This window comes from Sinohyriopsis cumingii, chromosome 19 (assembly GCF_028554795.1).
Source record: "Sinohyriopsis cumingii isolate HCF-2022 chromosome 19, ASM2855479v2, whole genome shotgun sequence".
NCBI lineage: Eukaryota > Metazoa > Mollusca > Bivalvia > Unionida > Unionidae > Sinohyriopsis > Sinohyriopsis cumingii.
The window spans coordinates 3610522-3638513 of record NC_142979.1 but is presented as its reverse complement, the minus strand read 5'-3'; the positions used below and the strand labels follow the sequence as shown (position 1 = coordinate 3638513).

The following is a 27992-nucleotide window of genomic DNA, read 5'->3' as shown; positions in this document are numbered from 1 at the left end:
GACAGTAGTGTCTGACTACACAAATGTTTGCAACCAGTAGCTGATTATATAGGTTTGCAACAAGCGTTTATATGAAAGTTTGCTGAGATATTTGTATACATGAAGTTTATATGGAGTTGCTAGAACTTTTTGACTACATAAATGTGACATAGTAGTCAAAGTATATTTCATATGTGTTTTATATTCATTTTATATGCTTTTCTGTGTTATTTTCATATCATTAGTACCAGTGTTTAATATATTGTCATTTGTCATCCACGAACATGTTTATTGTTTCTTTAAAACCCTGCCTGGTCTCAAAGGGTCAGCTTGACTACGTTACAATAACACTCTCAATATTTTGTGTTACACTGATGTAAAAAGCAGGCTTTTTTGTGTTACACTGATGTAAAAAGCAGGGTTTTTTGTGTCTGGGTCAGTTATTTTATATCTAGGAGATAACAAATATGTATCAAAATATGTATCAACATGACCTCTAATTTGCAGATCTGGTCAATATTTTTTGCAGGTGAGTAAAGAACATAAACTGATTTAAATACTGAAAAGTTAACCATACATGCTCATGGACAAGTAAGGTCCACTGGAAAACGATACAGACCTTGATCTATGCAGCAGCAGATCAGGGTTTATGTTGTTTGTTTTACTGACTAGCCCTTACAAACTGCATACATCCAAATTTTACGGTACATTATGCAGTAACCAGCTGGGTCTATGATGATTGTGGGTGGATCTGATTTACACACAAGTAAAAATACTGTTAGCCATTATAACTGACTACTTCATTTAAAAATGTCCTGAAAACTTCATGATAAAATGTTTAAGACTAATTTTACAATTTCATTTTGTGGGATATATGGTACCATATTTTTACTTGCTTATAAGTTGATTAAAACTGCAAACAACAAAGATCCTGATCTGCCAAGGCATAATGTACTGGCACATCAAGGTCTATGTTGTTCATTATAATGATTACTCCAAACAATCTGCTAGTGCATTGTGGGCTGGCAGATCAAGGTCTATGTTGTTTATTATAATGATTACTCTGAACAATCTGCTGGTGCATTGTGCTATGGCAGATCTGGGTCTGTGCAATTAGCAGTCAGACTCATCTTCTAACTGTCAAATGACCTTCCATATAATTATAAATACTATGTATTTGGAAAACAAACACCTTGATACAACTTTCAAGCATCATCTGTCTTTTATTTAAATTCTCCTTGTTAAACTTAATACATCAATTTTACAAATGTGTTGTATTCAATTATTGCAAACTAAACGAATTTGTCATTGTAAGATTTTGTAATGTCTATCTTCATCAGACTGATCGTTTTCTGATGTAGCTGTTGGCGATCTCTTCAATTAATATAACTCCTGACCTACAGGGCAAGTTGTGTCAATTATAAAACGTGTCCCTTTCAAACCTTATTTCCCCTCCGCACTTGTACCCGTATATTGGCACTGAATTGGTGGGTTATACTAGTAATGGTACATTCAATTAATATAACTCCTGACCTACAGGGCAAGTTTTGTCAATTATAAAACGTGTCCCTTTCAAACCTTATTTCCCCTCCGCACTTGTACCCGTATATTGGCACTGAATTGGTGGGTTATACTAGTAATGGTACATTCAATTAATATAACTCCTGACCTACAGGGCAAGTTGTGTCAATTATAAAACGTGTCCCTTTCAAACCTTATTTCCCCTCCGCGCTTGTACCCGTATATTGGCACTGAATTGGTGGGTTATACTAGTAATGGTACATTCAATTAATATAACTCCTGACCTACAGGGCAAGTTGTGTCAATTATAAAACGTGTCCCTTTCAAACCTTATTTCCCCTCCGCACTTGTACCCGTATATTGGCACTGAATTGGTGGGTTATACTAGTAATGGTACATTCAATTAATATAACTCCTGACCTACAGGGCAAGTTGTGTCAATTATAAAACGTGTCCCTTTCAAACCTTATTTCCCCTCCGCACTTGTACCCGTATATTGGCACTGAATTGGTGGGTTATACTAGTAATGGTACATTCAATTAATATAACTCCTGACCTACAGGGCAAGTTGTGTCAATTATAAAACGTGTCCCTTTCAAACCTTATGCATTCAAGAGTTCTTTTACTGTCAAGCCTGTCATTTAGCAACAGAGAAGAAATTGAGAATTCAAAATGGCATTTAAGTGCTTGAGAAAGCTTAAATAAGGGTCTCTTGAAAAGTCAATACAAGTGTTTGCACACATAAAAAACAGTAACACAGATGAGTAGATGGTAGATGATGTATTTGACCACGTTTCTTTCTACTAGATGAAGTCTGTGTTCCTCAAGAGTTCTCAAACTCCACATGAAGATCATAAAATAAATCTGAATTTAAACAAATGGAAGAAGTTTTCAAAAGTCACTAAAGAACGTAATTTCACCTTTAAATTGACGACTGGAACTGTACATTCTTATTATATTGCACATTTGTGTAGTAAAATATTGGCAGTTTTTATATCTTTTAATTTTTAAACATAATTACCATCACAGTAGGGGGTAAGAATGAAACATTCTTTTGACTATGTGTACTATGTACTCAATTCATTATGTAGTTTGGCAGAGATTTGCAAGACATGGTACTGACTAAAAACAGGATTCATCTATATCATATTAACTACTCAATCAATTAGAGAATGAACCCTATGTAATCCCCCTTAATTATACCTACCTCTATGGCAAACACTGGAAAACAGGGACTGGTCCTGGATTGTGCTTTAAAGTATACAGTACCATATATATTCACTTACAAGTCAAGTCAATCTACAAACAACAAAGATCCTGACCTGCCATAGCATAATGCACCTGCAGATCAAGGTCTATGTTGTTTTATCTACTGATTATTCCTAACAAACTGCACAGACCCAGAGATGCCCGCACATTATGCGATGGCAGATCAGTGTCCATGCAGTTTGCAGTTGCACTCAGTTTTTTAGTGAGTATATGCAGTATTTCTTTTCTTGTAAAGTTTCATGTGGAAGACATGTACACTTTTTTAAAAGCTTGGGTGGGTTTATCACAACAAAAATCTTTTTGGGATGAAAATTTAGCAAAAGCAGGAAGTAAATTTACAATAAAGTGTGAGTTTATCAGGAAATGATTACCATAATGTGAAAGATTTGTTCTCCCGAAACATGTAATCAAATATATGAAACAGAGAAACCATCCAAAAAAAGATTTGTTTTGGCCTGAGCTGGAACCGTCTCGTGTGTATTGAAGAAAATAATGTCAAAACAGTTCTATCACTTATGCAGTCTAGTCTGAACAATATAAATGCAAAATGACTTATTTGTCAGTAAGTTACTAATCAAGATTATCATAAGAAATGACTTCTCTGTCAGTAAGTTACTAATTAGAGTATCATAACAAATGACTTATCTGTCTGTAAGTTACTAATCTAAATTATCATAACAAATGACTTATCTGTCAGTAAGTTACTAATCAAGAGTATCGTAACAAATGACGTATCTGTCAGCAAGTTACTAATTAGAGTACCAAAACAAATGACTTATCTCTCAGTAAGTTACTAGTCTAGATTATCATAACAATAACTGAGAAAGAAAGTAAAACTCAAAATTAGACGAAACCTTAAAATACTTCATTTGAACAAATTACCTCATAATACACACATTATTTTTCATTTATTATAAGAATTCCATATTTTAAAAAGGTTAATCTATTGCCTTCTATGATTGATACATTTCAACATTGATTAGCTATTAGGACAATGTCCAAATTTATTTTATTGTAATTGGTAACACTGTACCTTAAATGCATGTATCTATATTTACTACTTAATTTGATTTGGTGAGAGATCATTTTTCCAGTTGAACTTGTGTAAGGCCTTTAGTAAGATTGAAACTGATGTGCATCAGATTTCTTAATTTCTTCATTCCATTTCAAAATATGAAAGTTGCAAATGCAATTATTACATTACCAAACAGGCTTGGGACAAAATCACGACATAAACCAGTAGATTTACAAATCTGGATGACCAGATAGGCTTCTAAACCAGTAGATATTTTGTCGATATAAATTTTACATGTTTTAGAAGGACTGAAAAGAAAACGAGTGGACTTTTTACATAAATATGTCATCTGTTCATATCATAAAAAAGCAGCAACTTTTAAACAAGAATCAGATTCTGTTAGTAATATTAAAATAATAATGAATTGATATTAGTCAGTGTATTGTAAAATGGAAGAGTTGTATATCTCACATTTCACTGAATAGATTTATATGTTTTAGTAAAATCCCCAAGCATCTTTAGTTTCCTTTACAAGATCACTAACTGGTGACCACTAATGACATTCATTGTGATTATTAAGTTTCACACTTAGCAGGCTCTCAACAATTTTCTGGTCCAAACGTCCACTTGAATCACATTGTATTTTGCAAAAATTGTGGCAATGACAAACAAGCACACTTAGCTTGCAAAGACATTCTAACATGTGGCATGGTTTTTAAGGTTGCTGATTGCCCTTCAATACTCCTCCAATATATGTTTACACTTAAAAGAGAAATTCCCATGTTGGACTTCATATGTATTCCCAAGTCCCATACTTCTTAGCCAGTGGTTTCTTAGCAATGGGGAAAGGCACATGTTTCATCATTTTGACACAAATCGAACAAAAAAATAGGAGATGTCCTTAAATATTTCTCCAAAATCATTTTTAAAAAGTATTAACAGTTAAACAATGCAAGCAAATTAAAAATATGAACTCAAGTGTTTCTGACAAAATTATTTTTGGTTGTTTTGTCCTTTTTATTCCACCTCTGCCACATGTCTGCCAATTTTATTCAAAGCGTCATGAACCACATTTATTAATAATAATTGGTGCCTAGTGTTCTTTTCAAAGACAGAAAATCAATCATTTGTCAAATCAATCATTCATCAGTTTAACCTTTTGTCTTATTAGAGGAGAGAGAGAGAGACAGGGAAAGAATTTACTTTGTTTCCCTTTAGTGTTTATAGGTCTAGAATAATCAACATCTTCCAATCCTTACCTGACTGCTGTAGAGGTTTCACTGTATTTGCAGCAAAGGTTGGAAATGCAAACTTTGTGACTTTGCTGGGGCATAATAAACCTAGTATTTCAAGATGTTAGGGTGCAAGGAACAATTTCTATGCACAAATTTAATGTTGCATACAACTAATACAAAAATTCATAACAAAATAAAATAAATGAGGTAAAAAGTTCATATTTTTGGATAGGTATAATAAAGCAAAACATAAGAATTATCATTCACTTGACCTGAGAAGTCAGTGGAAATTTACAGAATAAAGAGTTGATGCACCCCACTCCAAAATGTATATGTGTATTTTTCATGTCCAAAGATCATTTTTGAGAACAAGTGATGCTTACAGTGCAAAAACAAGTCCTTTCTCTGGGCGATAATTTTGAAACTTGATGTAATTCAAAATAGTTGTCATCCAGGCAGGTTTTGAGATATTCTACTAATGAACCAACGTGTCTATGGCTATAAGTGACTAGCTCTGCTTCCAAACTGACTATTGGTATTTCGCTGGCTACATACTGTGCAATGACTAGATGACACATACATGCCTCACATCAAAATTTCAAGAACAACATAAATCAGAAAGACCAGATTCACAAATATATCCATATCTTTAATTATTCCACAATAATAGCTCAAAAAGTCACACCATAGCCTTAAGTTAGGAAAATTGCCAGGGGCCAATTTATGAAACTGTCCCCTGCCACCTTAGCAATGAAAACTGGCGAGAGTGGAGAAAAAAAATGATGACCAATACAATGACTATAAAGATATTGGTAATAATGAATAGTGTGGTAAAAGTGATGATAGTGCTACTTTATCATCATCTTCCCAAATAGTGAATGATGATGGAACTGGACAGGGGAGCCATGGTAACTCAGTCCGTATAACATCAGACTTTGAATTTATAAGTCATGGGATCAATACCAACCCAGGTTAGCTACCTTGGTGTATCCTTGGGAAAAACACAACTCCCATTTCCTCAGCATGATGAAGCCAATAATGTGTTAAAATCAACAACAAAAATGAAAACTTGACAGAATTGTCAAGACTGTAGTAATGGTGGTTGTGGATCATGAGTTGTGCATAATGATTATAAATGAGAGTGCTACTATACATGTACATAGTAATTTTATATGAGACTGCTATTGTACATGTACATAGTGATTGTACAGGAGTGCTACTGTACATGTACATAGTGATTGTACAGGAGACTACATGAAAATGCTACTGTACATATACACAGTGATTGTACAGGAGAGTGCTACTGTACATGTACATAGTGACTACATGAAAATGCTACTGTACATGTACATAGTGATTGCATATGAGAGTGTACTGTATATTTACATTGTGATTGTACAGGACAGTGCTTCTGTACATGTACATAGTGACTGTACATGAGAGTGCTACTGATTTGTACCCAGTGATTGTTTATGAGTGCTACTATACATGTACATAGTGAGTGGACATAAGAGTGCTACTGTACATGTGCGTAGTGATTGTATATGAGAGTGCTACTGTATATGTACATAGAGACTGTACAGGAGAGTGCTACTGTACATGTACATAGTGAGTGTACATGAGAGTACTACTGTACATGTACATTATGATTGTACATAACAGTGCTATAGCATCCCCAGGTCTATGATAGGATATTTCATGTTTATTACAAATAAGCACCAAAAACTCAACATCATGAATTAAATTTTCAATTCCTACCCTCTTTTCTTAATAAAACCCATCCTATATGCAGAACATACACCCTTTTCTCAAAAAAGGAGGGGGAATATTCACCAAAATTGTCAGTGCTAGAACAGATCTTGCATTCCATTCCAAGTGCTTCTAAAAAAACATTTTACTCACCTCTTTCTATAATGATGATATAAAAGAATAACAAATTTAAAACAAAAAGAACCTAAAATATATAACCCATGGATCAAGGACTAAATAATCTTGTTGAACCACTAAAAGGTATTTCTTAATTTTTGTTTTATTTGTTCTTTTTTGAAGGTTTAAACCTTATTTTGTATGAAGATATTATTGAACAGCTTTTATTATCACAGAGGAAAAAGGGTGGTAAATGGTTTTAAAAAAGATGGAAACTGAACAACAAAGCACTATAATTTTCTTGCACTTTTTGTAGCTTCCAATGTCCCAAATTTGTATATACATTTAAACTTTTAAAACAATTTAAAGTTCTAAGTATTAGTTCCATGACTGAAATCCAATTATTTTAAAAATTAAATTACACTTAAAGATTAAGTTCCATGTCAAAGGTTGGCATGAATCAAGGATTAAGTTGGCAGCATTTTCAATCCCAAACTCAGCAGAAATACTGATAAATGTGGCAAATCTTTGTGTACTTTAAATTGTTCTGCTAATTAGTGTGCAGAAGATATTACTTCTGTTTAGATGTTAAACAAAAGAGTGACGAATAATGGAAATGTTGATGAATGGACACAATGGTACCTACAGGTAACAGATAACAACTGACACGATGCCATTTCAACAGTGAAGCTTGGAAATATATATGCTATTAATGGAAAATAATAGAAATTAATTAATATATCATATAAATATGTATACTAACACATGACTGTTTAGTTCGAATGAAAATGGCAGTGAGAATATTATGACCTACCACTTTTACTAAGAGACTCAATATCATCTACAGATCTCTATGCAGATGACACAACATCCAAAACACAAAGCATGAACTTGAAATTTCTTTACAGAATGCCCTAAACAAATTGGAAAACTGGTGCACATGCAATGGCATGGTGGTAAATACTGGTAAAACTAAAATATTACTTATCTCAACATGGCAAAGAAGGACAAATCTCGATAGTGATGAACTATGTCTGACATGGAAGGATAAAAATTTGCAAATGGTCTGTCATGATAGACTACTTGGTGTTCTGGTAGATAATAACCTATCATGGACTGAACATATCAAACATATCAGTAAAAAAGTCAATTCAAGTTTATGGCTTCTCAGTAGGATAAGACATTTTCTCCCTGAAAGGCACAGAAAACTATTTTATAACAGTTACATGCAACCCTATTTAGACTACTGTAATACAGTATGGGGTAATTCAAATGATAAAAACATAGCAAAGCTGGCACATCTTCAAAAAGGAACATTTGGACTAATATCAATCCAGAAAGAAAGCAAGGAAAATTTAGCTGGTAGGTTAAAAATATTATCTATTAAAGACCAAATCTGTTTGAGAAAAGCCAAATTAATATACAGGATATCTCATAATAGTGCTCCTGAATATTTAAAATCACTATTCCAGTATAGGCTACCTGGTAATACTCTCCACCTGCGATCCATGTCTACCAAACAGTATAAAATTCCCAAACCAAATAAGGAGTTATTTAAAAAAAGCTTCCAATACTCTGGAACTCTGCTCTGGAATAGTATTCCAGTTGAGATTAGAAATGCCCACTCTATTTCCTTCTTCCAAACCCAATATATCCAGTGGCATCAGAGACGCAGCCAAAATAAATAAATTCCTTTGTATGAGGGCCTCAAGGTAGATTAGTTCTTAGCTAATTGTGTTATCCTCTTTAAATAAGGTCATTATTATTATTATTATTATTATAACAAATCTGGTCTGGACTGGATCAGTAATTTTTTTAGCTATCTTGCTCATATGAATGTGTGATTTGACAAAGTGTACCAGTCCAATATGTCTTGATCGGGGGGGGGGGGCATAAAATTGTCTTGCTAACAATGAAAGAAAAGTAAGAAAGCCAACTTATACTGCAAAATTTAAAAAGTTTATTCTGCTAAGAATAATAACAATATAACATTAATAAGGGTGAAAAAATTACGAAATAAAAGCACAGAGCAAAGCTGAACAAGCTGATGATACTATACACAGACAAAAGCATTTAAATTTTTACTTAATAAAGGCCAATGACAGTATTTCAAACTTCTATAAACATCAATGACCAAGTTTCCACTCTCTTGGAAATCATCTTATTATTTGATTTTTAATGCCCATTTCCATGACATAGCTTTATGTACAAGTGGAGAAAAATAAATTTTGTGAAATAAGTTGTCTCATCAACCATCTTCACTTTCAAATGCCTCAATCTAAATTTTTGGCCATATTGCCTTTTTGAGCTGTCAGACATTTTTAAATCTTGCACATGCCCTTTTACCCCCAAGACTTCAAACTAATATATTCATGCCATTTTCTTTTACCCCCAACACTTCAAACTTATCTATTCATTCCATTTTCTTTTACCCCCAGGACTTCAAACTAATATATTTATTCCATTTTCTTTTACCCCCAGCACTTCAAACTAATATATTCATTCAATTTTCTTTCTTAAGAAGGAGTGAAATCAATACACTGTGATTTATAAAACAAATGAATCAAAGTAAAAGGAAGGCCTGAAATGAGTCCAAGTGAGACCAATATACACATAAGCTATAATCATATATACAAGAGAAGAGATGTTTCACAGAGTGAAACTTATATTAATTGTGGAACAGGGTTTCAAGACAAACTTCATTTTGGAGAGAAATTGTGAAATAAAAATTTGAACTGTTAGAAGCATCCATGCAGAATAATTTCAAAACTAAGTCGATTTGAACAAACACCAGCGAACCATATATTAATTTTGAGTGATGTACTATAAGTGAACCAAATCTAGCCTTGGTCTTAGGGTCAACAGGAATACATGAGATTTTAAAATGTCTGAAAACTCAGAAGATGGCTTGGAAGTTGACTAGAAAAGGAACTAGATGAAATATTCATGCTGGATTGGAATGACAGCTGTCTGGTTAACAACATCTTTAATACTTTGCTTCCTGCTGGGAGGTAAGCTCTCAAAATACCTGCCATAAAAAGTGCATATTTTATTTTTCTCTGTACATGATTTATGTAAATCATGCTGTCATAGAAATGGACAGTAATGACCAAGTAATAAAATGATTTTCAAGATAAAGGAAGCTCAATCAATGAACACCAATGAATCATTATAAATATGATGGTGTATCAGTCTAGTACCTGTTGAGGTGGACCAGTCATGGTGTGAGTCTTCCCAGAACCAGTCTGTCCAAATGCCACAGCTGTACATGCATAACTGAAATAAAGATGCAGATTATCATTATGTATCAATCAGTCTATCAACATAAAAAACAGGCATATGTGATTGTTTTTTCTAGGTAGGTAGGTAGATAGGTAGATAAATGAATGGAAAGAGAGACAGACAGACAAACAGACAAACAGACAGCTTGTAATTGATCAATCAAGTATTAATCATATAGAAACATTTTAGCATCCCTAAATCTTTCTGTGAATAAAGTAAATGCAACATAAGCAGGGCATAAGATTTTTCAATACTATATATACAAGTCGAGTCCAGCTGCAAACTACACAGACCCAGATTTACCATCGCATAATGTGCCATACGTTCTAGGCCTATTCAGTTTGTTAAAACTAATCAGTTGAAGAAACAATACTGAACCTAATTTGCAAGCAAATTATACAATGGCAGATCAAGGTCAGCGTTGTTTGCAGATGGAGTCAACTTACAAGCCAGTGTATACGCTAATCCAATTATTGACTTAATGTAAAATATCTATAATTCCTAGTCTATTCCATGATAAATACTCAAATTAAATTTCAATGCAACATTTGAACATTTAAACTTGATGGATAATAATTGGTGAAATATATGAATATTTAACTTTATTTATATTTGTATGTAGCTAAGGGTCCAATAAATAAAAAACGTATAGGCTGGTGTGTAATGATGCTCAAAGCTGAACATCCATCCTCAAGGAAAGATCATTACTTCAAAAGTATGGGACAAAGTACCCTGTCACTAATTGTCAATAAAATAATAATTGAATAAGCATTTAAACATTCATCAAATTTGTACAGGTTGTCACAGACTACTCTTTGGACAATGACTTGGTGTGTGTTGCTGAAAGATTATTTTTCAATATGACCCAATTATTGAGATAAACATCAGCTTTTTGCAACCAAAAGCAAGCATAGCTGATTTATGGCTTGTCATAAATCACCGATGATTTCGCAGGGTCTTGTATACTTTTCATTAATTTCATTATTTTCTTACAATGGATTTTTATTGCAATTATTCTACATTATATTTGGTTTTGTGTTTCACAACACAGCAAAACAAATAGGTTAGTTAGTGCTAAGACAATTAAAGTAAAGTCCCTTGCCCAATGACACACCATAGTAGCTGACCCAGGCTGGTTTGGCAGTAGGATTTGAACACAGTCCAACATGTTAACCCTTGAGCCACCATGGCTCCTCTCCAGTTATAAACATTTGTTTAAAAATTGTTTAATAAGAGACAAAAGGGACAACACGTCTTGTTTACAACCAATCTTTCTCTGAGTTCATAATATTAGAATACACTCAGCAACAAGCCATACCATACTGATTGCATCATAATGCAACGATCACATCATTTCAACATACAAAGATACTGTTGATAAGTCAACACCCTAAAGTACCAAATACATCTTATTCCCAGCATTTAACACCCATAAATATAACTGGTAAGAATAGGTTGCAACAAAGTTACAGGATTACATAAAGGAGAATTTCAAATACTTCAACATGTCATGGGTTGCATCTCGGCTCACTCATAATTCAAGTCAAACTGCAAACAACAAAGATTTTGATCTGCCATTGTATTATGCACCTGCAGATCAGGGTCTATGTTGTTTGATCTAATAATTACCCCTAACAAACTGCACAGAACCAGACCTGAAAGCACATTACATGATGGCAGATTTGGGTCTGTGCAGTTTGCAGTAGGATTTGTCTTAAAAGGAAGCACAAATGGTATTTGTATGGTTTAAATAATCTTGTTTTTATTAGTATAATACAAATTCTGGATAATAAGTAAATACACCTATTTTTTTAATATTTTGTAAGAAAACTGCAGTGGCTCAGTGGTGAGTGTGATGGTCTAACATTTCCACAAGTCAAATGTTCACGTCCACTGAGATTAGCCCACATTTGACCTTGTGGCATGTCTCAGGGCAAGGCACTTTTTTATTCTCATTGCCTTCACACAAACTGGTCATATTTTATTCTCAATGGCACAAACTGGTCAAGTTTTATTAACATTGCCTTGGCACAAACTAGTTACATTTTGTTGTCATTGGCAGAGACTGGTCACATTTTATTCTCATTGCCCTGACATAAACTGGTCACGTTTTATTCTCATTGCCTTGACATAAACTGGTTACGTTTTATTCTCATTGCCTTGACATAACCTGGTCACATTTTATTCTCATTGCCTTGGCACAAAGTGGTCACATTTTATTCTCATTGCCTTTGCATATTTAAACTGGTCACATTTTATTCTCATTTCCTTGGCACAAACTGGTCACATTTTATTCTCATTTCCTTGGCACAAACTGGTCACATTTTATTCTCATTTCCTTGGCACAAACTGGTCACATTTTATTCTCATTGCCTCTGCATATTTAAACTGGTCACATTTTATTCTCATTTCCTTGGCACAAACTGGTCACATTTTATTCTCATTGCCTTGGCACAAACTGGTCACATAAGTGCAGCTGATAGTGTAACTTGAAAACTTGGGTCACAATGTGAAGGAAGTATTCAGTGAAACATGAAAAGCAGGGCAAATTATTTGATGCATGCCACATAAACTGGGTGACCATAGTTCAAATGGGTTCTCTATAATCCAGTCAGGAAAGGGACAAAAAGATGTAAGACAGAATAATCAGAAGTGATAAAGTACAGTAAAACCTCTACAACTTTAAATGATGTGGGCTCAGAAGTTCTGTTTCAGTATTTAGTTGCTCAAATTTCAAACTTATAGATTTTAGACGGGTTTTAAATCAGGACTAAGCAGCAGATTAAAGTATACCAAGTCGAGTGTGACCCCACTATAACATGGTAGCAAGGACCCATAGAACCCGACCGTGTTATAGACCGAACCGTGTTATAAGCAACCAGGTCAGTTAGCTGAAGAAATTATGCATGTACCCAAAAGAAATTTCAGAGGAGGGTTGTTAGGTAATAACTGTGGGCAGTATTAACACGTGCTTCATTGGCACAGTTACCATCTTAAATTGATGCATATTAAATGAGAAATAACCTGTAGTGAAAACAGAGAAGGCATATCTAATATTTTACTTTATTTAGAGAACCACGGATTGATACATATATGTGTATACTGTTTATATATACATGTCTAATGTATAGCATGTATAGCATGAATAGAGTATCAACACCATGTACTCACCGGTGAATCTTATCACATACACTGAATCCACAATACAAGTAATTCCATTGAAAGTATGCACACACAGAGATTTAAAATATTCAATAATTTTGTCACAGGTCATAAAGATCTGAATTCAGTGGGAAAACACAGCACAATCACATAACAAATGATGAAGCACATTTACTTTTCAGTACGTCCCAAGTTGGTAAAAGTTAGTTTGCATTTTAAGCCACCGTTGGTAGCATTCATAAGCATAAACTTTTTCCCTTTTGCGGCACAGTAAACATGTTCCAATCACGTTGGAAAATGAAAAAATCCACCAGATTCCATTGCTTTTATTTAAGTTTGGTACTGACTTCCTTTGAAGAAAGGTTCTTTGTTTTTATTGAAGATTGTAGTTGGCTTTCTTTCATGAAGGGTGCATGCATTATTGAAGTCACTGCTAAAGGACAGCTTTGGAGAACCAAACAAATGTCCATTTCTTATTGTGGCGGCAACATCAAATAATTGTATTGCATGATTGAGACTGATTTTTTTCTCCATTTGCTTAGTACGTTTTCATCACAATCAGTGCTTCAAAGGTAATGTTTTCTTTGAAAGTTTAGCAAACTATTTTATCTGGGTACATTTTTAAAAAAGGAATTGGCCATCGTTTGGTTGACTGTAGTTACTGTTCCTCACTGCCTATTGAACAGACCAACAAGTAAGATGTTTTTGTCTTTTTTACATTTGTGGTAGCAGAGTGATGCTGTGTTCCATGCATGCATCAGAAATTTAACAAAGGGTCAAAGGACAATAGAGACGCAGGTGTTCTGGTCTGATGATTGGGATTGCTAGAGAAAATGTGAGTGTTCTGAAGGATTTAATTCTGAGTGAAAAGAAGAGTAATTTACTTACTGTCCACATATAAATGTCAGTCTCTGTAAATATATTAATTACTAACGAGTGGCCAAAAATCTGACGAAAAGATAGATTACGAGATAATGCCTCATCCTAAAAAGGCGGATATCTCACAACATACAGAACTCATGCGAGATGTCAAGATAAGCGGATTATAATATAACAATGCACTGTTAAGATGATTTGTCAATATGGACAAAGAATTTGTTTATGTAACTATAGATAAAGTCCAGTGCATTTTATGTAAAGTTTGTGGCTTCCTTTCATGAGGCCTCTGAATTTCTCCACTTTAAGTTTAAACAGCCAACATTGTTGCCAACAAAAAAAAGTCCCCAGATGGTATACTTCGACACCAATAAGGAAAAAAAAGGCAGTTTGCAACATTGGCAAAGCCCTACGCGAATCCAGAATAAACTTTTTACATGTTATTTTTCATACTTTTAAAAAAAAGAAAACTATTTTTTCCTGTAAATAGAAGAAAAAAATACATTTAAAATTTCTGGAGCCACGCCACAATCGTCTTGTATTATTCATACGCGATCTCTTCCACAAAATGATAATAAACTCTTTACGTTTTTTTTCTTACTTTTAAGAAAGATTTTTTTTTGTGCATGAAAAAAATACATGTACATAAAATTTAGGGAGCCACTCCATGCCCATGTTATATCCGAATTTGTGTTATAATGGAGCGTGCTATAGCAGGGTCACACTGTACTTTGGTCATTAATCTTTGTTTAATTAACAAGGGAGGCAAGTCTGTCATAATTTCAAAGCTGAAATAAGGATAAATTTAAAATACACCCAGAATATTCTTATGTAAATTCTCTTTATTAATGTTAAAAAAATCTTACAATTCTGTGACAATAAATGGGCTTGAAACACATTAATTTTTTCACCCATATCAATGGAACTGTATGAAAAGAATAAATCATGCAAGTCATATACAATGTATAGTTCTGATCTGTTTTAAACTTATAAAAAGACAGACACAACAATTTTAAGTGTTAGACGCAGACCAAGCTAAAGACAGATGCATGGATAGTCATACAAAATCAAATTCAATCATTTAGCTTCTATAAAAGTCTTTGTGTCATAATCTGCATAAGAAAATCAATCTACCCCATACAGATTTTAGGCCTATTACGAGTCTACACAAAAATTCAATGGAAAATTAAAGTATATATTTCTCACCCATTCAGAGCCATGTCTATCAATTTTTTCACTCCTGAGTGATCAAATAGGTCTGCCTGAGTTGCTTCATGTTCAAAGACCACATTGTAGCCAAACTGCCGCATCGATCCATTATTGTCAATCTAAAATTCAAACAACAGGATAATAATTTTAACGGATATGAATTACTTGTACCACTATAATTATCTTCTGCAGAAAAATAAGACATGCAAATGTGGGAATTAGTGAGAATAATGAAATTTCAAGGGTTTCTTAGGACTTTGGATTATTTACGGACAATTAAAACCTTGCCCTTAATAATCCCACTTGGACATGCTTGATGATATCAGTTCCAACCTTTAAACAATTCTGGCAAATTCTGATTCAAAAAGCTTTGTCTGATGATTAGACAATTTACAAGGTAGTATGAAAGAGCTGCGAGAAATGCTGCGTGATGATTATGTGAAATAGCATACCATCCGTACTCTCTTTAAAGTTGATTCCAACTATACAAACAACATAGAACCAGATGTACCATTGCATAATATGCAGCAGATTAGGGTCTATATTGTTTGTTCAATTCATTACTCCCAGCAAACTGCAATGTTGATCTGCCAGAGCATTATGTGACAGTAGATCTGGGTCTATGCAGTCTGCTGGTGGACTTGACGTAATAAATTAGTATATGGTACATTTTTTTGAATAACAAATTTGAACATTAAGGGTCTAAAATGTGTCCAAAAGAGAGAGAGAGAGAGAGAGAGAGAGAGAGAGAGAGAGAGAGAGAGAAATGTCATATGTGGAAGATAAATGATTGACAAACTGAAAATTTCATTCTTTGAACAAGAAGATATCTCTCATAGTGCAAATCTACCTTTTAGAGAAAATGTTTGTACTAAGGACACCAAAAAGTACTGAATGATTGCTAATAGTGTCTGGAATCAACTACCCACATTAAACCCAAAATTTATCAGGCAATGAACAGTCAAAAAATGAAGACAAATAAAATTTGCATGTACTGACCAGTTTACAAATGTATACTGAACTACAGCTGTCATTTACAAGATATGCATGGAAACAAAAAATGACGATGGAATATATTATTGGTCCACATATCAAGGTAAGGCTCTAACCATACTGTAAAACCTGTAAACACTTTAGTGCTTACAATTAAGTACTTTTTTCACTGCTGAAACTTTTTAGAAATTGTCCTTTCCAAATAATTTTGGTGTTTTAATTTTGTTATTTACTAGAAATGACAACAATGAATTAAATAAGTTAAAATTAGGGAAAATCTAAGCAAAAGAAAGTCCAAGAAATCTACCTCTGTTAATTAATTAATTAATTAGAAAAATAGTAAAACAATTTCCATGTAGTGAGAGTAGTAAGTGACATAAATTTTCTGTTTAACCATCACCTTTCTTTCATTGTATTTTCTAGTATACCTCTTCCACATCTGCAGCATATCTAAAGCCATCTAAGTTTTATTTGAAGCTCAATTCAGATCCATTTGTTCTCTGAGGAAAGGCCGAATCTACTATTATTGACGGTTTTTACTTTCTGCATCTACAACCCAGTCTGATTGATTTTACACATGTACCACATTTTCAAGTCAAATCAGCTGTGGGCCTAGACTGCAGGCTCAATAGAATTTTTGCATCACAAGCCAACATTCATTATTAAGAAGAGTTAAACTTTGTAGACAAAATCTGAAGTTAGTGAATTGCAATAACAGGTAGATAAATGTTTGATGAATCAATTAATCTAAGCCATGCATACCCTAGCTTTTTTTTACTTTTTGGTAGCGATGCCTAAGTATGACAGAAGTAAGGAACAATCCTGGTAAGTTCCTTTTCATTTCCTTATAACATTTGGAGCTACCCTATCCTCCATTCCAAGTTATTCCTCACTTGATGGCCCAAATTCATGTGATACTATGTAGCCAACCCAGTTTGATTCAATTGTAACAGATTTAAACCCAAAAGCTTTCAGTAGGGAGTCTGGCAACACCAACCACAGAGCCACTCCGACTCCTAACAAATATCTGTCACCTCTTAAAGACATGCATGAGAGCAAATCAGGCCTATTCAACACCACCAAGAACCCACAGATTTGAAATCAGGGAGAAAACATGACACTCACCTCGCACATTAAGTTAACTTTGGACAAATAGTTACTAGGATCAATGATGATTACATATGTTTCAAGACTCACATTTTGGATATGAACTTGTCAAAGGAAAACAAAATGTGGAATACAATATTTAAATATGCAGTATCGTTGTTAAAAGTACCAAATCTGTGTCAACTGATACAAATACAAGACAATAAGGCAATATCAATTTCTTTAATCAGCCACTTCAAAGAAACAATCTGTATGCAAACTAGGACAGGTGCAAAGTCTCAGCATTTGATTCCTTGATCAATTATAACAAAATAAGTATAACCCTTGTATATGATACACAAATGTGAGGTTCACACTGATTTCTAAAACGTTGCATCCAAAAAACAACAGACTTCATACATATGACTAAATCCCCCAACATTAAGAAAATCCTCCCTTTTTTCTAATGAAAGACAATTTTTGCACCAATTCTCAGTTCTACATACAGCTCCTCCATGCATAAATAGGACAAGAACATTCCAGCTGCTAACTAGACAATCATAAGGCTCTTAAAGGTCTAAATTCTTTCCTGATTATTATGAAATATGAAAACTTTAAAAGATTTTTTAAAAATATATGACTGTTATTATCACATAATCATTCACATCATTTACAGATTTCAAAAAATACCAAACCTTTTTTAAAAATCTGATTTCTAACAATATTTACAACGTGAGAGCACATAATAGATTTCTAAAGTTCAAAATATGTTCTATTAGAGCAGGGGTGGGCAAACTACGGCCCACGGTCCGCATGCGGCCTGCCAAGGGTTTTCATGCGGCCTAGGAATAAGTCATCATTCGCACTGACTCTGTTTATGTTACTCTGTTTATCTTTTGAAAATTAAGTTTTCAAATATTAACAACTGAAAATTAATTAGATGTTATTTAGAAAAACCTTTTGTTTTTGCTATTTCAAATATTAATTATTTTAGTTAATGAACTATGCGGCCCGTGACAAGGTGTAAATTTGTGTATGCGGTACTTGCACTGGAAAGTTTGCCCACCTCTGTATTAGAGTAATATACAGTGCAACCAATGCATGCAAACCGACTTTCTTCATGTCCCAGAGTTATCAGTAACTTGCATGGGACTGCCCTGAACAAGAATCAGTAACACTGTGAATATTCTAATACTTGCATGGGACTGCCCTGAACAAGAATCACTAACACTGTGAATATTCTAATACTTGCATGGGACTCCCCTGGACAAAGAATCACTAACACTGTGAATATTCTAATACTTGCATGGGACTGCCCTGAAAAAGAATCACTAACACTGTGAATATTCTAATACTTGCATGGGACTGCCCTGGACAAAGAATCACTAACACTGTGAATATTCTAATACTTGCATGGGACTGCTCTATTTAGCAACAGCATCCAGCAACAAGAGTACCATGAATGATACATTATTCACCTGCCTGTCAATAATAATCCTCAATGTATATAGGGAATAGTTCAATTGGGATATTATTAATGCAAAGACTCAATGATCTTGACCTTTGGCCAAGGTATGCTGTCCTGAGTTAAATTTACTAAACAGAAGCCATTATTTTCTTATCATTCACCATGAATTAGACTTTTGACCATTAGACCCCAATATTTAAAGGTGTTTTTCTTACCCTAATTGCAAGCCTACCACAAAGTTTGGTCAAGGAACTTGCTCTAGAACAAGAATGATTCATTATTGTGCAAAAATCCTTTTTTGAGTAACAATTACCTTGGCCTTCAACCTTTTGACCCCAACATGGATAGATCTCTTCCTCACTTGTGTGTAAGCCCTACACATCCTCAAAGTATGTGGTATATAACTAAAGTCATTATGCAAAACCCATTTTTCTTTTTGTTCAGTGACTTTGATCTTTGAACTGTTGATCCCAAGATCAATAGGCTTCTTTCTTACCAATGTGCAAGCCGTACACAATCTTTGGTGAAAGTAGATGGTCGAGAACTAAAAGTTTTGTGTGTATACCTTATTTTATCTGTCAGCTACAGTGACCTTTGCCTTTGACATTTTAACTCGAACATGAAACAGTCTGTACCTTACTCCAAGTGAAAACCATTCATAAAGTTTAGTCCAATTCTCTGATGCAGAACTAAATATATTGTGCAGAAACCACTGTTCTTCTTTCTGTCAGTGACCTTGACCTTTTGACCCTGAAATTTACAAACTTCTTTCTTACCCCAAATGCAAGCTATTTACAGACATAGGTAACAGTAGATGGTTGAGTGCTCAAGCTATTGTATTCAAACAAAATTACAGAACAGGCTGATGGATGGACATCATAACATGATAATCTCTGCTTTGTGGCTGGCATATAACAAAATGCAAGATTCATGACAATAAATCTGATTACACAAGAATTATCCAGTAAGGTAAATCAAAATATTTTCATGCACACTAAATTCATAATAACAGCCCTGCAATGAGACTGATGCTCTACTGTCTGAAATGAATCTGCAGGAATTCAACACAGTACCATTTCTTCTTTATGACTGCTGTGTTAAAACCATCTCTGCTATTCTTCAATGATAATATTTTCAAATTAGCCACTATGGCAGTGATATTGGATATTAGATCAGCACCATTTTTGTCTAGGACAAACTAGACGCCATTAGAATTCTTTTTAGTGACAACCCCAGGTTGATATAAACACACATTCAGGAGAATCAGTGAAAAGATTTTCAATGTGTTTATTGTGGCAGCCACATCCGAGGTAAATCAGTACCATTTTCATTCAAAACCAATTAGATATCATAGTTAGTCTTCTGGTAAAAATCCCATGTCAATATGATTTTGCATTAAGGAAGGATAGTAATGACGATCTATTCAACATTGCTGCCATGATGGAAATACTGGCTGTCAGATTGGCACATTGCTGCCATGGTGGCCATACTGGCTGTCAGATTGGCACAACATTGCTGCCATAGTGGAAAAACTGGCTGTCAGATTGGCACATTGCTGCCATGGTGGCCATACTGGCTGTCAAATTGGCACACTGCTGCCATGGTGGCCATACTGGCTGTCAAACTGGCACACTGCTGCCATGGTGGCCATACTGGCTGTCAGATTGGCACAATATTGCTGCCATGGTGGAAATACTGGCTGTCAGATTGGCACATTGCTGCCATGGTGGCCATACTGGCTGTCAAATTGGCACACTGCTGCCATGGTGGCCATACTGGCTGTCAGATTGGCATAATAAGTCATCTGGTGGAAACCCAATTTTAATGTCTTTCCATCTTGTAGGAGTAGCTATTTTCAAGATGGTCACAGTGGTGACCATAACAGATATCAGATCGGCACAATTTTTATTTACGTTCAACCAGACTCTAAAAGAGTCTCCAGTAACCCCAAGCTGATTATTCACTTCAGGAAGAGTAGCAATAACAAAATTTTGAAAATGACTGCTGTTGTGGCCATACTGGATGTCAGATCAGCACCATTTTCATTTAGAACCAACAATACATGAGAAGAAGTCTTTCAGTTTAAACCTTGAGTTGATTTGACCATCAATTTTGGTGGCATAGTGAAAACAAGATTTTTAAGATGACCAATTGCAATATTTTAATTTAGGGCCAATAAGACATCATAAGAAGTCTTCTAGTGAAAACCCCCAAGATGGTTTAACTTTCTGTAAGGAGCAGTAGTGATAACAAAATTTCCAAGATGGCTAACATGGTGATAATACATGTTCTCTGATGACATCTTTTTCATTTTTAATTTAAAAGAGCAGCAACAAAGTCCCACCATAATAGAACATATATTGATGTTCTTGATCAGAAAACAATTTTGCACATTTTGACATATTTACACAAAATCTAAGTCTGTAAATCAAGACCAGCACATATATTGTGTGGAATTAATTAATGTCCGCACCCACTGAATCAAATTATTCAAAATAATATTAATATCATAACATGCTGCTTTGTGTTCACTGAAGAGTATTTATTGGAGTAGCAGGTTTTAATATTTAATTGCAAAACATTAAAAAGCACTATAAACTTTTCTTCTCATCACAATGTGTACAATTGTGAACTGTGTATTTAATTATTTTACGTATTATAAAAGAAAAAGAATTTAGTTATGCATCACTCGCTGAATGAGTGACTATGCTTCACTGTAAAAACAAAATCAGTTTGACATGAACGAGTTCACCAACATAACCCAATCAATGTACAATAATTAAATAATACATTCACACTGATGGTTGTGAAGGTGAATTATAGGTGCCTGGTATTAATTTATTTAAAATTATGGAGTGTTGGTAAGGTTAAAGATGTAGTACAGTTCAAATCTATTGAGATGCGCTCTTTCCCACACAAAAAAGGAGGGTTACTTTTTTTAAGAAGATGGTATAAAGCAGGGGGAAATAAGGGATATATTTTACAAATAAAGTAGTATAAAATATGAAAATTTATGAAAAAAATAAAACCTTTACTTGACCTACTGCATAAACTCTAATAAAACATGCTCTTACTCAAATACTAGCCATCTCTTTAATCCAGGTTGATTCTATAATCTTAAACACACGAGCTCTTCATCACAGAGGCAATTAATGTCTGAATTTACTTCACTATGCCTGTTCATGCTGTGTGTAGTCAATTTTCAACAGAACAATGAAAAAAGTACAAATCGCACGGCCATTGGGGAAGAACTAGAAACAATTAGGGAGTTCGACGAAGAAGTAGAAAAAGTAAGAAAAACTAGAGCCGCTGGAAACACTGAAGATCTTTTATTAAAGTTGGCAGTAGTTGTCCTAAACAAAGACTGTTACAGGGACTTTATAAAAAAATTCAATTTGTGTATGCAAATTCTACCACCTAAAAACATGTGCAAAACATAACTTTTGGACAGAGTTAAGTATGCCATGAATTTGCAAAATCTTTATCAACTAAAAAAGGAACACAAGGGATTTGTTTATGTAAGTATATTCAATAAATCTTGCATGTTAGTGAGATTACTTAAATAATATGGGGCTGTTAATTTACAGTTTCTTTGGTATATTTTTGTATCAAGTACTCTTGAAAGCAAATCCTGACATTGAGAGATTTTTGAGGTAAAGGAATAAAAGAGCACTTAAAGAAAGCTTCCACTCAAAGTCTGGATAACACCTTGTTCAGAATTGCGTGGAGATTATCACACTGCTCTAGGCACATACTACTATTACAAACTCACACCTATAATAAAAATGCCCTAAAGAGGAATGTACACAGTCTATACAGCCAACTGTTAAATGGAGAAAAAAAACCTGAAGTTATTCTGAGCAAAATCAAGGGAATGCTAAAGCAATGTCTTAATTTACTAGATGTGATTCTCCATCTAACAAGTGGCTTCAAAAGTGGAGATTACATCTGCAAGGTAAAGCTGTTCCAAATATTTAAGACATCCTTGACATAAATTTATTAGTAAACTTTCTGGCATGTTAAAGGTTAATATAATTTACAAGAAGAAATTTCTCGGGCCAAGTCCATGATACAGCTATAGCTTGTGACAAGTCCATGATACAGCTATAGCTTGTGACAAGTCCATGATACAGCTATAGCTTGTGACAAGTCCATGATACAGCTATAGCTTGTGACAAGTCCATGATACAGCTATAGCTTGTGACAAGTCCATGATACAGCTATAGCTTGTGAGAAGTCCATGATACAGCTATAGCTTGTGAGAAGTCCATGATACAGCTATAGCTTGTGAGAAGTCCATCATACAGCTATAGCTTGCTCCTTCAACAAACAGTACCAAGAGGGATACGAATTACCAACCTCAATTTTTCCTGAACCAGGAAATGAAGTGATATCTTTATCATTTCTGCTAGATTCCTGAGAATTTAAGGGACGAACTCTGAAAGATAAGAGTAAAAAAACATTTACAAACAGCTAAGTCAACAACAATATAGAAGATCAACCTTCAAATATTTTGATCTGCATGAGAACAATTGAAGTTCTTTCTCTTTCTTCTAGCTGCTAATTAATGTTTTCTTGCAAATCTTGCCTTGAATGTATTGCCTTTTTTTTTTCTGACTCTTTCTTACTTTCTCCCATATTGGATTATAAACTAACACCATCTATTTGTGAATAGTAATGCTTATTAAAACAACAATTATTACATTTATTAGGCTTCATTACTAGGGCACAATACAGGTACAAATATATCTATATCAAACAATGGTAGCAGGAGAGGTGACAAGTGTTTTGCAGAATGTTATGTCTCACTTTAATTGTAACATCTTCAGCATTGTTCTGAATCAAACAAAAAAACATGGACTCTCTGAGAGTGATTCTAATATAATCACAGTGATATGACTGAGACAGATTCTAATGTAATCAGTGATATGACTCTCTGAGAGTGATTCTAATGTAATCAGTGATCTGACTCTGAAAGAGATTCTATTGTAATCAGTGATATGACTCTGAAAGAGATTCTAATGTAATCACAGTGATATGACTGAGATAGATTCTAATGTAATCAGTCATATGACTCTCTGAGAGTGATTCTAATGTAATCAGTGATATGACTGAGATAGATTCTAATGTAATCAGTGATATGACTCTCTGAGAGTGATTCTAATGTAATCACTGATATGACTGAGATAGATTATAATGTAATCAGTGATATGACTCAGAGCGATTCTAATGTAATCAGTGATGTGACTGAAATAGATTCTAATGTAATCAGTGAGATTCTAATGTAATCAGTGATATGACTCTCTGAGAGTGATTCTAATGTAATCAGTGATATGACTGAGATAGATTCTAATGTAATCAGTGATATGATTCTCTGAGAGAGATTCTAATGTAATCAGAGATATGACTGAGATAGATTCTAATGTAATCAGTGATATGACTCTCTGAGAAAGATTCTAATGTAATCAATGATATGACTGAGATAGATTCTAATGTAATCGGTGATATGACTCTCTGAGAGAGATTCTAATGTAATCAGTGATATGACTGAGATAGATTCTAATGTAATCAGTGATATGACTGTGACAGATTCTAAAGTAATCACAGTGATACTTCATTTTTGGCAAATCAATATGCAGTCAATTTTTCAAAGAGCAGATCTTCATAATGAAAGAGAGGCACTGAAAATAACATTCAACAATGTTTCATCCGTCAGAGATAATGTACTTTTAATTTATAATGCTAATCCTGTAACGTTTGAATGAAAAAATTAATAAATCATTCATTTTCAATAGCCTCAAACCGTTGCTTATGAATGGCAACACTTCATCAAATTGTGATGCCAGTGAAGTTAATATGACAAAGTTACAATCATACAAAGATCAAAATGGCTGCCATTTACATCTGAGGTCTTTTCCTAGCATGAAATACAAAAGGCTGAGGTTGTTCCAATTGCTCTTAATGTCATGATGATGATGAAGTTTCCTGTCTTCAAAGCCAGACAGGAATCCAAGGATTTGAAGAAATGAACTTCTGATACATAGTAATGTTGTACCAAACCTAAATACAGCTATTAAAATAGCCTGTGAATACAGCAATGAATATAGCAGTTGAATACAGCTATTAATATAGCCTGTGGATATAGCAATGAATATACCAGTTGAATACAGCAATGAAAATAGCCCTGAACAGAGCAATTAATATAGCAGTTGAATGCAGCAATTAATATAGCAGCTGAATGCAGCAATAAAGCAGTTGAATACAGCAATGAATATACCAGTCGAATATAGCCTTGAATACAGTAACTACTATAGCAGTTGAATACAGTAATTAATATAGCAGTTGAATTTAGCAATTAATATAGCCTATGTATACAGCAACTACTATAGCAGTTGAATACAGCAACTATAATAGGTTTTTGTATACAGCAACTACTATAGTACATAGTTGAATACAGTAATTAATATAGCAGTTGAATTTAGCAGTTAATATAGCCTTTGAATAATGCAACTAATACAGCCTTTTAATATAGCAACTAATATAACAGTTGAATACAGCCACTAATATAGGAAATTACATTTAAGTTTGTTTTTAAACTTTTTTTCTTGAACTTTAACACAGGACTTGAACATTACTGATCCTACCATCTCCATCACCACCAAAACAGTGAGCGATACCTATGTCTTGTCATTCAAAGGTAAAATGAAAGACAGCACAAAAATTAATATGTCGACCAATGAAGTCAGAAGCTATTAATGTAAATAAAAATAACACACACCTTTAATATTTCTCACTCTTTCTGTTTTGATGCATGGAACTGAATGTCATTCAGATTCTCTCCCTTTCAGTAGATAAAATTCAATGCATCTTCTCAATACCACCAACAGAAAGGTCTGACAAAACAGAAAGGTCTGACAAAACAGAAAAGGTCTGACAAAACAGAACCAGTCCATCAAAACAAAAAGGATCTGTCAAAACAGAAAAGGTCTGACAAAACAAAAAGGGTCCCACAAAGCTCAAAATGCTACGGGAAAGAAATAGACATTGCTACCACTGTGACTTGACATGAAAACATTGTGCATTATAGTCAGGAATGCAACGTAACCATAATACACAGAGCCAGATATTACCCAGGCTGGTCAGTGAGTAGCCACTGACATGTCAACCATGAAACAATTTTTTCTGTAAATTATGGCATTACTTTCAATTTTCAAATGATTTCTAAATCAATACCACTTGGTTTGACTCTAAAATCGCTTGATCTGAATACCAAACAGCCCTCCAATTTACAAGTATTCTTACTATGCCTGAACCTAAAGCAGATGTATGACTTTTAAATAAATGCCAGTAATAAAATATATAACATCTCCAAATGCAAACATTATAGGTACCATGATATGTCATAATGTGCCTGCAGATCATGATTCATTGTCAGCTTTAATTCATTCTTAGAATAAACAGCAGACCCAGACCTGCCACAGTACAGTGATCACTCATTATTACACCCTTTAGAGGTACTATAACTGTGTAGAAGTTAAGGCGAGGTTATTTTGTACTGAGGTACATTATACAATGGTATGAGGTACATTATACAATGGTCCTTCTACATAACACTTTTCAGTGGAACCATATGTGTCCCGTGATACAGGCAAGGTTGCTATTATGAGGTAGATTAAAAATATAATTCAACCATTATAATGAATCCATGACCTTATGTAAGTTAAATCATGTACTGCTTTAATAAGATACATTAAAATTCAACCATTATAATGAATACATTACCTTATGCAAGTTAAATCATGTATTGCTTTAATGAGGTACATTAAAATTCAACCATTATAATGAATCCATGACCTTATGCAAGTTAAATCATGTATTGCTTTAATGAGGTACATTAAAATTCAACCATTATAATGAATACATGACCTTATGTAACTTAAATCATGTATTGCTTTGATGAGGTACATTGAAGTGAGAAAACCAGTGCATAGTGTGTTTAAGGATCAGTATTCTTAATAGTGAGGGAATAGTGTACAAATGAGTGTTCTTGATATGTAGTCATGGACCAGTATATAGTGTTTACATATCTGTGTCATTTATAGTAGGTGACCAGTGTATAGCATGTTTACTTATCAGTGTCCTTTATGGTAAGGGAAAAGTGTATGGTATGTTTATATATCAGTATCCTTTATAGTGAGGGACTAGCATATTGTATGTTTACATGTGTGTCCTGTGACCAAGTGGTCTAAAGCGTTCACCATTACAGATCAATGCCATCTCTCCTATGTCTGTGTGGGTTTGAGCCTTGGATTTGGCCAGTGTGGGTATGTGAGAAAGTTTGCCAGTAGCTTCTCGTGGGTCGGTGGTTCTTTCAGGGATTTTTCTGGGTTCTTTCTCCACCATTAGCCACCATATACAGCCTATCTTGTGCTGAAAAATGGCATTAAACCCTGCAACTATAACAAAAACAACAACACCATGTCCTTTAGAGTGGGGGACCAGTGTATGGCATGTTTACATATCAGTTTCCTCAATAGTGAGGGACCAGTGTATAGCATGCTACATATCAGCAGCCATTATTGTGAGGGAACAGTGTATTATGAGTTTGATTACATATCAGAATCCTTTGTAGTGAGGGACTAGTGTAGGGTGTGTTTACATATCATTGTCCTCAGTAGTGAGGGACCTGTATATATTGTTTAAATATCAGTGTCCTCAGTAGTGAGGAACCTGTATATATTGTTTACATATCAGTGTCCTTTAGGATACATGGTACTAATGATACGGAAAAATGTGAACCAGCCTGGAAATTGGTGAACATAAAATAGAGAATATATGGGTTTGGCTGACCAGGATTGGTTAATAATGTAAGTTATGTTTTATGAAAAAGAATCTTTTGAGAACTTATCCTAGTTTGGAACACTCATTACTAAAATTAGCACCTGACTCTTTGCTGCAGAATTGAAAGCACATGTTTCAAACACATGCAGGTCCAGAAAATGGTGCGGCTCATATCCTTTCCTCTACATAG

General features: G+C 34.2%; 1 protein-coding gene across 1 annotated transcript in view; it reads right to left on the bottom strand.

Annotated features, from left to right (window-relative positions):
* LOC149775069 (kinesin-like protein KIF12) overlaps positions 1-27992 on the bottom strand; it is a 65857-nt gene that overhangs the window by 5945 nt on the left and 31920 nt on the right. The window contains exons 3-5 of the mRNA XM_089943343.1: positions 23321-23399; positions 15412-15533; positions 10086-10161 (exon numbers count right to left, since the gene is read on the bottom strand). Coding sequence (XP_089799469.1) covers positions 10086-10161; positions 15412-15533; positions 23321-23399 — 277 coding nt within the window. The remainder of the gene's footprint in view (positions 1-10085; positions 10162-15411; positions 15534-23320; positions 23400-27992) is intronic.